Source organism: Gracilinanus agilis, chromosome 3, assembly GCF_016433145.1.
Source record: "Gracilinanus agilis isolate LMUSP501 chromosome 3, AgileGrace, whole genome shotgun sequence".
Lineage (NCBI taxonomy): Eukaryota > Metazoa > Chordata > Mammalia > Didelphimorphia > Didelphidae > Gracilinanus > Gracilinanus agilis.
Window position 1 is genome coordinate 600,803,184 of NC_058132.1, and position 12,480 is coordinate 600,815,663.

The window sequence follows — 12,480 nt, forward strand, 5'->3', positions numbered from 1 at the left end:
ATTTGCAGCCATATTTTGGGCCTCTGTTTTTCTATTTTGACTAGTTTCTCTACCTCTTATAGCTTCCCTTACTTCCCTCACACTCACAAAAATCTATTACAGAAAAACAAAGCACTGCACAGCAACTAGATAAATAAGAGAACCAATGCAGAAGAATAATTTGGGTATCAGCAAAGTCTGTAAATGTAGATTCTTGGGAAGAATGAATCAAATCACAATAGCCTTAAATGACCATATCTTGCGTACACTTCTGATATATGAAAAAATTCTTCTAAAAATTATAGAATATTTAAATATTTTTACAGCTAAAATACAGAATTCCTTCCTACCAAACCCTGCCCCCCATTTATCCCTATAATCAATTTAATTGACACATGAAGATAAAACAAAAACTTTCAGGATTTTCTTTTGTATTTGCTTTTACAAAGACTTCTTATCAAATCTTTGCTCTCACACAAAAGAATATCCATATTCATATTTAATAAACCATGTAATTAACGTTTGTACACAACCAAACATTTCAAATGCGTAAATGTTTCTCGATACAGTAAGCTTTTTGTTGAATATAATTTCCAAGTAAGTACTGGTGTATACAACCTTAAATATTACATTATTCAGACTGTTTTTATAGAATGATGAACCTCTAAGGGATCATCACAACATAATTTTGTCTTTGTTAGCTATCTGCAGCAAAACTGGGTTTCCATTCATTGTGAGTGATGTTTCAGCATATGGATGGCTCCTCTACTGCCTGAGCACCCTCAGTTACAGCTTTCACACACTTGGCCATTGTCTGTGATGCTCTGCTAATGGGATCTGCAACAATATTGAGAAAAGGTTTTGTTATTTTTTAAATAAAAGGTATAAGGTCAGTCAGGCTTAGAAAAAGGCACAGTGGAGTCAATGTAATATGTACACTACTAAAAGGTTATAATGTCAGTGAATATATTTTGAAGATATGGACACTATCTTATTAAAATGCACTGCCATGAGTTCTATATATACTTTCATATGCTGTCAAGTGGATGATCAATCACAATGAACCACTACTACTATCTCTGGCATAGATATTTGATCTACTTCTCCAATATTTTTATCTCCGATACATTTAAGACATCTACTATCTCACTTAATAGAGGGGATAACATCTAAGTTGGAAAAAAATAAAACATTGCCAAAAAAACCAGGGCATGACAAATTTAGTTTGGATATGGGAGGCAGATGAATTTTCAGTTTTCAAGTAGGGGTGGGCAGAAAGAAAAAAATAGTATGCTACCATGGGGCATTGGTTCCCAACCTCAGAGACCTAAATTAGGGTCTAGAAAAGGATCTTGAAAGATCCTCTGGAAATTCTTACAGTAGCAGCTAAGTAGAGCTGGCCAGGGTACATACTTCCTAGATCAAATAGGGAGTAAGCAGTGCCTCCCTGTCCACCCATACTCTTCTTCTCCTCCCAACAAACAGCTAGTGGCAGCTGAATAGCCCACACCTGTAACTCTACTGTTGTCCACACTAAGAAGAACTGTTTAGTATCATGGATACCCTTTTTCAGGTTATTATGATAACAAAATGCAAATACACAAAAGCCAGAAGAACAAAGTACACTTGCGCAATTTTGGATAAATCTGCAGCAAACACTTAAGAACCACAATGAAATGATTAGGCACTACAGTGATTTGGCTCCTGGGATGATCTGGTTAGCCTTTAACTTATATTCCTTAACATTTTATTAAAAAACAAAATGGCCCTTAATTCACTTTCTCTTAAAGCTCTGGCAAATTTGCCTTAAATTTTATACTTTAAATTATTTCACTATTTTTGATGGAAAGGACCAATTAAGAAGTTAAAAATATTGCTTCACTGTTATTTGAAATGAATACTACATAGCAATATAAATTTTATTGGGACTATGATGATATACTCAAGTATTCGTCCCCTTGTTTTCTAGAACTACTTTAAAAGTAATAGCTATCAGTTTAAATGCCAGTAGCTCTATTGACCAATTAAAAGGTAGATCTTGGGTAATGAAAGTGGGTCTGCAAGGACATACCTGTCATATAGAAATCTTTTATTGTGAGCTGAGGTGGAATAAGAGGGTCACTTAGCAGCTGTTCATTCCCCAGCTACAAAAAGAAATGAGAAAAAGAGTAGCAGAAAAATATGGTACTAATACACAAACTGAAGAACAATTTTAAAGAAGCCACCTAGGGCAAGCATTTCATACCTTGGCTAGGTCACTTGCTTCCTGGAAATAATTAGCTCCCTCTACATCATCATATCGGACAAGATTAGGGGACACTTCTTCCAATCTATTCCTTACTTGATCCAGGGTATCATAAGGAAGGGTCATACCAGCTATCTAGAAATCATCCAGACAGAGATAAAAATACTATTACAGTGCTGAAAAAAGTGAAATGATTTTTCATTTCATTTAACATGAAATAACAACCCCACTGTAATTTACTATCTATGTCCATTAGCTATCACACCACTAGTTTAGAACAGGTTTTCAGAGTTATAATCTATGCTGATATTGTATGCATTTTAATACAAATTTGTGATAATATTTCCCCCAAAATAACAAGGTGAGACAGGTATCCAAATTATCATGCTCATCCTTCAGATGAGGAAACAGAAATTCAGAAAAGTCCAATGATTGGCCATTAAAATATGGTTGCCAAATGGATGAGTTACAAAGGACTTGAAGCCAACTCCTTTGACTCCAGGATCAGAGCTCTTTTCACTTTACTCTTCTTTTTATTTCTGATGATTATTTTGTCTTGAGTGTCAAATCCATAGATGAGACACATGTAAAACCCAGTGGAATTGCTCATTGGCTATTGGGGGAGGAGGGGGAAAGAGGATTGGAAAGAGGGGAGGGAAAGAACACGAATCATATAACCATGGGAAAATACTCTTAATTAATTAATTGAATAAAAAAACATTAATTGATTTACAAATGAGTGATAACTGGAGAAGCAGGGAGGGCAATAGGTATGGGATGTGGTATATACTTTCAGATACAGTTGATGTATTAGCTGATTTTACATAACTTTTTGGGAGGGGTCAGGGGAATCTTTTTTTAGAAGATTCATAAATCAGATAGGAAAGGCATATTAAAAAATGACTGATATAAAAAGAAATGAATGAGTAGCTCAGTGGATTGAGAACCAGGACTAGAGACCAGAGGTCCTGGGTTCAAATCTGACCTCAGACACTTCCCAGCTGTGTGACCCTGGGCAAGTCACTTGACCCCCATTGCCTAGTCCTTACCACTCTTCTGCCTTGGAACCAATATATAGTATTGATTCTAAGGTGGAAGGTAAGGGTTTTTAAAAAAAAGAAGAAATGAATAATTAAAGCTAAATATGAACAAAAATCTGCTAATCTAGTGATTAATCACATATAAAAATCCTATAATAATCATGTAACAATTCATGGCTATCTGTTCATAGTAAAAGCAAATGGAGACCTAATGACATTATTTTGTTGCCTTTGGAAAAACTGACCAGTACTGTGTATATCTTTAACAAAAAGGAAAGAAAAAACAGTGATGAGAACACCAATTTTAAATGCTCAGGTTCTGAGAACCACTTTTTATGGAAAGGAGCCTTTCATAATGATTTTGGTCTTTCATGTTCAGCTTCTTTGAAAATCACTCCAATGTGATGTATGTTAATGTTCAAAGCCTTGTCAGCAGTCTTAATTGAAAATGTCCTAAAAACCATACCTCTGAAAGAGCCCGGATAATTTTCCAGTCTTCTCTTGCCATGCCAGGAGGCGTCACGGCTACCTTAGTCTGCTGAGCTCGGCCTTCTGTGTTGACGTAAGTAGCAGACTTTTCTGTGTAAGCTGCCCCTGGGAGTATAACATCTGCGATAGGAGCTCCCACATCACCATGATGTCCTGCCAGAACAAAAAGAGGAAATGAGAGTAAATTTTAAAAAACAACTTTGTTACAATGTATTAGGATTTCTAAGGTAGAAAAAAATCAGAACTTGGGAATGATCTACTCAATTTTATTTTGATTAGGAAAAGAATTACTACTTCATGCAGGTTAAAAAAACTCACTTATAGATTTAGTTTAAATTGTACAAAGGTATTTTTGTGAGGTAGAGAGGATGTGCAGAATTGGATGTGACTTAAGAAGGCACTTGGTCTCTTATTTTCCAAATGAGGAAACCAAGGCCCAAAGAAGTTAAGTCATAAGAGATAGGATTTGAATTCAGGATTTCTGACTTCAAAGCAGTGTTTTTTTCAAAAGAAACCAGAAGCCCAGAAAGATTAAAGATATTAACGGTCATCTGAGTGGAGAGTCTGAATTTGAACTCAGGTCTTTGAACTTGAAATCTTTCTATTATATTGCCTTGCTAAAGAATGGAGCCTTACACACCTTAATCTGTAGAGAAATAATATTGTCCTACTTCGTTTGATAAGATACATGTGGTTATAGAGCAATACCACATTAAAGGCAGCAAGTCTGGAGTTACCAGAGAATGAACTGAACCAGCTCTGTGACCCAGAGGAAGGCTCTCTCTTGTTCTCAAGGTCTTCATCCTTACAAAAGCACTAATATCTCAGCCTGTGATGTTGTGGGGGGCAAATGAGGAAGAGTTTTTTTAAAACCATACAGATGGCAGGCCTCTGATGCATCATGATATCTTTTGCCATGTCAACTAACATGCAAGTTCCACAAACTTAGATAATATCTTACTTAAAACTGTACACAGAAGGTGCTATATTTTTTAAAAAAAATTATAAATGGAATAGGGGATAGCTTAAAGTATGCTGTGTAAAAGATAGGTTAATCTGCAACACAGGTCTAGACTATCTCTGGTTCAAAGTCTTCTGGGTGACAGAATCTTAGGAACTGAAGGGGACTTTAGAAATGACAGAGCCTAACCCCCAATCAATATATAAAATACCCTCTATACAAAGTCCTGTTCAAGACAGTCTTATAAAGTTACTGAAGGGAACTATGCTACAACACAAACGTGCTAAGTAGATTGAATATAATTAAAGTCCAGAAAATGAGTAGAATGAAATTAATAAGCTGGTCCTTTCTCTTCTTGCTTAGTGCATAAAAAGAGGTGGAAAAGACCAGCAAAATATGGGCAAGTTAGATAAAAGACACCACTTTCCTTCCAGGCACTTTGGCAACCTAAATTACCCTTAACTCCTCACTCTTCCTCAATACACCCAATCCAATAGGTTGCCAGATCTTACTGATTCTTCCTTGACATCTCCCATGCCCATTCACTTCTCTGTCCTCCTATGGCTACCTTCCTAGTTCGAGCTTTTAACACTTGTTGCCTGGACTGTGAAAGTACAGTGATCCCTCACCTATCACAAGTTACATTCCAGAGACCCCCCCCATGATAGGTAAAAATCTGTGAAGTAGTGGTGTTATATTTATTTTATTATTTATATATATTTTAAGCCTTTATAAACCCTTCCCACTCGCCTAAAAATCTTTTCCATGTTCTTGTTAACCTTTCCCACACTCTTATAAACACTGAGCCAATCAGCACCCAGGAAACAGAACACAGCACTGTGGTTGGTCCTGCGATATAGCAAAAACTCCACGATACAGAATTAAATATATATATTTTTAAAACCTGTGACACAGTGAAGCCACAATAAGTGAACCACAATATAATGAGGGACAACTATAAATGTTTTTTTCTGCCTCATGATTCTCCCAACACCACAGATGCTAAAGTGAATTTCCTAAAGAACAAGTCTTACCGGGGGCAGCTGGGTAGCACAGTGGATAGTCAGGCCTAGAGACTGGGAGGTCCTAGGTTCAAATCCGGCCTCAGACGCTTCCCGGCTTTGTAACCCTGGGCAAGTCACTTGACCCCCACTGCCCATCCTTACCACTCTTCCACCAAGGAGCCAATACACACAAGTTAAGGGTTTAAAAAATATTAAAAAAAAAAAATAACAAGTCTTACCATGTCATTCTCCGACTCAATAAACTAATGGTTTATTGCCTGTGGGATCATATATATACTCCTCAGTTTGGCACTGAAAGTCCCGGAGAACTTGGTCTAACTGACTTTTTACAAATGACTCCCCATCTAGCATTCTGCTGTCTAGCCAGATTAGCCTTTCTCTTCTTCACACATGGCACTAGCTCCTGTTTCCATGCTTCTGTACTGATTTTCCTAGAATCCCTTGTTTCCTTCAAAACTTTGCTCAGGTTCTACCTTTTCCATGACACCTCTCCTAATCCCCTCTAGCTGCCAGTGCCCAAACTAGCTCATATTGATCATATGTATATACCTCTTTATGTCCTTGTTTAATAAAGGATTGTCTCTACTGACAAAAGGTAAGTTCTTTGAGGACAAAGACTACTTCATTTTTGTCTTTATATCCCTAGCACAGTGACCATCATATAGCTAACACTTAGTAAAAGTTTACTGATTTATGGAATTAAGAAGACTACTAAAAAAATCAAGGATAAATACCTTCAACAATCTTAATAATTATTTTTTTAAAATACCCTGAGAAATCATACAAATGGAATTGGAAGCTTTATAAATATAGGTATTTCATGAAAAGTGAGCCAATTCATGAAAAAAAAGGATATTTACAAGAAAGTTTTTTTAAAAATATAGAATATAAAGAAATAGAGAAACAATAAATTATTATGGGATATGGTGGCTAAAAAGAATACATTTAATATATAGTATGTATAACATAACATATTTATAACTTAAGTTTAGTCAATATATCTCCATATAATTCAAATAATATCTCATTTTAAAATGCATGGGGAAAAAAAGCAGTGTAACAAAAACATGAACTGGAGTAGTCCTAGTAAAATAAAAAAAACAAAATAAAGCATGGGAAAAATAAAGGCCTAAGAAGTACAAAGTCTAAAGCTAATTATTAATATCTTGAGACAGTGCTGAAATTCTAGTTATGTGGACTAAAAAAAAATTTTTTTAAACCCTTACCTTATGACTTAGAATTGGTTCTAAGACAGAAGAACAATAAGAACTAGGCAATGGGGATTAAGTGATTTGCTCAGGGTCATACAGTTAGGTGTCTGAAGCTAGATTTGAACCCAGGATCTCCTGCCTCTGAGCCTGCCTCTCTATCCACTGAACTATCTAGCTGCCCCATGGATTGAATATTTTAAGATTCATAATGTTAATGTTTTATAGAAGATACCTAAAATAGTTTGACAGCTAAAAGCTGATAGTTTAAAGAGACAGGCCAGATTAACATTTCTTTTCAGCAATTTTTACAATGATATTGTCTAGGCTTTATTCTTAAAACTCTGTATATATTTTTCCAACATCTGCCCACAGCAACTTTACTTTTATTATATTTTCCCTTGATGACTCAAAGTGATTAATTACTCTTATTGGAGCTCTTAACTGTAAACATAAAATTAAGGTTTATATAAGCTCACCAGATTCCCCCAATGCTCAAGTGGAAAATATTTAATTCATTAAATATACTGACAAAATAAGTTTTAAAGCCCGTTAAACTAAAAGTTTAAGACAGACCCTGCCTAATGATTGTATTGGTTCCCTTCTATTTCTATTCAGTTTCAACTTATGTGACTAGTGCTAGTTACCTTGATAGACAATGAAGCAATTTTTTGGCAACTCTTGACGGGTAACACAACCTCCATCTGCTCCCAGAAGAAACAACATTTTAGGAGGGTTCTTCCGAATTGCCTCTACTCCAGGTTTAAAACCAAGATCCAAAGCAGCTACCTGGCTTGCCACCCTGTAGTATGACAATAAAAATTTATATCAAAATGATATGTTTTATGGACAATTCCCAATTTCATTTCTATTCAATGATGCCAATGTGACTTCTAAAGCTCTTTTCTACTTTTTCTTGCTCACTGAAAAAGAATGGATTGCCAAGTCTTTTGCAATCCTACTATTTATAAAAAGTTGGTCTATTGCCCTTAGGCCACTGTATTTTCCCTAGCACAGGATCTACCAAAAGACACAACAGAAAACACTAACTAAAGAGCTTTTTAGATTAACTACAATCTCTTTGGGTGGTTCTCATTCACCACAGCAAGAAGTAGTGCATTCTCAATGTATTATAATAGAAGCTACTGAAATGAGACAAAATCTTAGAGATGGCCCTAGTTTAACTACTTTTCACAGCAGAATAATTGAACCTCCACGAAATGAAGAAACCTTTTCCAGGAGCCAAAACCATTGGCTTCAGAACCATGACTAAAGCCTGGGTCTTCAGACCCCTGGAGGTTAGTTTCTTTCTTCTCCTGCATGTACTAAAGGTACAATATATTATCTCTACTGCCCCCACCAAAAAGACAACCACACACATTTCTTTGTGGGGTGTGGAACATGAGAAAGGAAAAAAGGGAAAACCAGATTTATGATTTCCTTGGTGATGACTTGTCCAAGGTCATTGAGTCAGTAAATGTCAAAGGCAAGACAGAGTATAAGTCTTTCTGTCTCCAAAGCAGGCTCTCCCTGTCCCATTATATCTCTACCACACATTCTCTTTTAAAGAAGTGGTTCTTTGGTGCTGAAATTAAAGGTTTAGCCTTTAGAAACCAAGAAACTTAGAAAGACCCACAAGTATGCATTGGCTATAGCATGCAGGGCCACAAAGATTAAAGAAAGAATTAGCAATGCAAATAAAAACCTGCAGCTAAAGAAGATATTTTTGCATCATTATTGGCTCCTTCTCTGAAGTCCACAACACATTCAAATCTCTGCCATCCTCACTTGAAGCTCCATTTCTTTTTCTTTTCTTTTTTTTTTTAAACCCTTACCTTCCATCTTGAAGTCAATACTGTGTATTGGCTCCAAGGCAGAAGAGTGGTAAGGGCTAGGCAATGGGGGTCAAGTGACTTGCCCAGGGTCACACAGCTGGGAAGTGTTGAAGCTCCATTTCTGTGCCAAACTCCTTGAAAGATTCAACCTTTGGCACCTGTTTCCTCCTCTCTAAATCCTTTGCAATCTCGCTTCTAACCTCATCATTCAATTGAAACTATTCTCTCCAGAGGGCTTCTGACTACCCAATCTAATATCTCTTCTCAATCCTCAACCTTCTTGACTTCGATGCAGCATTTAACAGTGACCACCTCTTCCTGGCATTCTTTCCCCTGTGGATGAATCTCATGACTGTTCTCTTTTACTAGATCTTCATCCATATTATGTTCTACCAACTGAGTGTCCCCCAGGGCTGCTCTGGGCTGTCTCACCTCTTTTCTTCCTCTTATCTGGTGATTTCACCAGTTCCTATGGGTATGAAGTTTAGCATCACTAACCTTTTGAACTAGGTGTCTAGGAAGCATCTCACACTCAATGCATCCAAACTCTCCCTTCTTTCAAAACTAAGCCCAAGTAGATCATCTTTCTTGGTCTCCTAATACTAGTGCGGCCCCATCTTAAGGTAAAATATTCTGTATTTATTCTGTATGTTCTAATTTATATATAACGATGTCTCCACCATTAGAAAATAATCTCCTTGAGGGCAGAAACTGTTTAAATTTTTTTTCTATGTCCCCAATGTTTAGTACAGTGCTTGGCTAATAAAGTGTTTAGTAAATGCTTATTGACTGCCTGTATAATTCAGGAATGATTAAGCTCTTAATACAGCACATGTAACAGTAATGATATTGAACAGCAATCCCCACTAAACCTGAAATGATCTATAGTTCCTTGTGCATATCTGAGGCCCTCTATTAGATGAGGTTCCTACAGAACATTTCTTATTTCTCTTTCTGCCCTCATAGCCCCTAGTGTAAAGGAGTACTTTACAAAGGTATTTAGTAAATATTTGTGGTGTAAGTTAAAATCAATCCTCTAACCTAGAGCATAGAAAACTAACTATTGTGAGTTGTCTCTTTTTAGTACCAAGAATTATTATGTAGAAATGTATTTTTTATTACTTAACAGATGTTACTGAAAACAAATTGTTTTTAAATTATATGGGCAAGTTTCTGTTAAAGGAAACTTAAGATGTTATTATATTTTAGTTAAAGGATTCATGAATAATATACAATAAATCCAGAAGGGAAATAAAAGCTCTTATATTAGGTATGGTATAAACTCTGATCTAACCAAGTTTTCTTAAATCCAGGCACACCTATACTATAATTTGATTAATAAGAAGTCTTCTCTACTGAATTGCTATATCCTAGCTCCCAACAAAAGGAAACAAAAGATAGAAATTTAATTTCTGAAGACCCTTTGTCTATAAAGCTAGCTGCTCTTTTCTATAGACTAAAAAATAATTTGTGGGAACAGGTGGGAAGATAGCTCTGAACCTATAACTATCATTCTTCTTCTCTCTCAATAGATGTTGTTGCTATGTAAAACGCCTCCCTGCCTGTCTGCCTCCCTCCCTCACATTCCTACAGCCCCTTTCTCTCCCCACCCCACCCTTCTCTCTTTCTCCTTTCTTCAAAAGCAGAAATAAGGAATGTTAATGTTAAGTCAAACAAATTACAAAGAATCTGTGCCCTTTTTTTCTGGCTCCACTCTTTCCAAAACTTACATAGATCAACACATACCTCTTGACATATTTGTTTTGCCTTTCCCTGCTCTAATTCCCAGGATAAGGAGGGAAGAAGACAGGGATGGATAATACGGCAGTACAATATAGGGTGTCTTGCTTGACAAGGTGAAGATGGAGACTAGCAAATAAAAAACTCCCTTTACAGTGGCACACATGAATACCTTATTTTGTCATGTTTACATTGGCACACAAATATTTCACAATTTAATTCATTATTTTACCTCCTTCTTGCAGACAAGTTTTTAATTCTTCCCATTTCATCAACACAAGAAATATCAGGTGCATGACTGTACTGAGGATATGCAGGCTAACTTAGTTAAAGACTTTCTTCCTAACCATCGTTTCAGATTCTTTAAAATAAGTGGTTTTCCTGCCCAAACATCCAGTGGAATGGTTATTGTTTCATAAATGTACTGAATTAATATGCAAATTGTTTTAAAGGGGTTTCTAACTTTAACCCCAAGAATTAGATACTGTGCAAAGTACACAAACCAGATTTTAGAAATTAGAATATGATAAAAAATTTCAACAAACCTATGAAGGATATTCATAATTTTCCAATCATCACCAACGTTTCTCTTTAAACTGATCTTCTGTGCAAGGATAGAAACAGCTGCAAAAATTGCAGCTCCATCATTTCGCTGGAGTGCTGAGCTGCCTAAAACTATGATTGGTTTTTTAGCCTCTTTCAAAACCTGTACAAAAGAAACATCATAAAAATAGTGATTCACACAATACTCTCTCTTCTTCTTCTTCCTCTCCCTCCTCTCTCCTTCTCCTTCTCCCTCTCCCTCTCTTTCTCCCTCTCTCCCTCCTTCTTCCTATCCCTTTCTCTGTCTCTCTCCCCACATCCCACCCCCAAGGACATAATCATTAAGAAATCTGCTATAGAAAAAGAACCAAAATTTGCATTTCCTTTAAAGCTTAGGTATAACTCAAAACATACTTCTATTTAGTGGCAAATGTAATACTACAGAGATGCCTTAGTTTATGATCTTATGACTTTATGGCTGCGTTGTGCTAAGGTATTGTGTAAAGTCTGAATAAATGTATTACTATAAGAGAACCTGGATGAATGGATGGTTTCCTGAAACAAGGTCTTGAAGGGTGTTTGGAGAATCACCCAGATGGTCATAACTGTATGTCAGATCAACTTTTGTGCCTATAAGGGCCACCTGTAAGTCATTATGAAGCCAGCTGGAATAATAAAGACAAAAAGTCAAACAAAGTCTCAATTTTGAGGTAAGTAGTTAAGCTTTTTTATTACTGATAGTCCAATCAATGGACAGAAAATGCTACAGGTTTAAAAAACAAAACACCTGAATTGGCAATTAAAGTCGTACTATTTAACAAATCAATCAAATGGAGGCATAACTACTACTATCAAGAGAAAACTAGAGCATAAGTGAAAAAAGTCTGCATACATTATAACTGTCCCTGTCCACACCCTCCTACCCCTCTTTCACTATTCATACAGATGATCTAGTACTAGTTATAAACTTCTAAGAAGTTTATAACTCTTATAAGAAGCTGCTGCTCTTTCCAAGTGAAAAGTTTCCAAGTTATATGAGAAATGGTAGAAAAGCTATCCAGGTTATGCTTATCTTTACAAATCTAAACTTGTAGTTTGTTTTATCCTTTATTTTACTTTGTCATATCGCATTTTTTTAAACATTAGGAACATGCCACTATATTATTTTAAGTAAATCTCAAAAAAGGTCTGTGTAGAAATATAAACAATTATCTTATAAAAACATATTATATCTCTTGAAATACCAACCTCTTCCGAAGTCTAGCATTAAATAGGGGTGCCTCAAAACGTGGATTTGTACCAATCAAAAGGACAACATCTGCCTCCTCTACACCAGCAATTGTTGAATTAAGTAGGTAACTAGAGCGTATATCTGTGCTAGAAACACAATACACACATAATGTTATGAAGACTGG

The 12,480-nt window shown here is 36.0% G+C and overlaps 1 protein-coding gene across 1 annotated transcript in view; it reads right to left on the reverse strand.

The window, feature by feature from the left end:
• Positions 1-381: 381 nt before the first annotated feature.
• Positions 382-12,480, reverse strand: part of NDUFS1 (NADH:ubiquinone oxidoreductase core subunit S1) — a 32,748-nt gene continuing 20,649 nt past the window's right edge. The window contains exons 12-19 of the mRNA XM_044670681.1: positions 12,314-12,442; positions 11,601-11,730; positions 11,068-11,228; positions 7,595-7,749; positions 3,731-3,906; positions 2,225-2,359; positions 2,051-2,123; positions 382-816 (exon numbers count right to left, since the gene is read on the reverse strand). Coding sequence (XP_044526616.1) covers positions 725-816; positions 2,051-2,123; positions 2,225-2,359; positions 3,731-3,906; positions 7,595-7,749; positions 11,068-11,228; positions 11,601-11,730; positions 12,314-12,442 — 1,051 coding nt within the window. The 3' untranslated portion in view covers positions 382-724. The remainder of the gene's footprint in view (positions 817-2,050; positions 2,124-2,224; positions 2,360-3,730; positions 3,907-7,594; positions 7,750-11,067; positions 11,229-11,600; positions 11,731-12,313; positions 12,443-12,480) is intronic.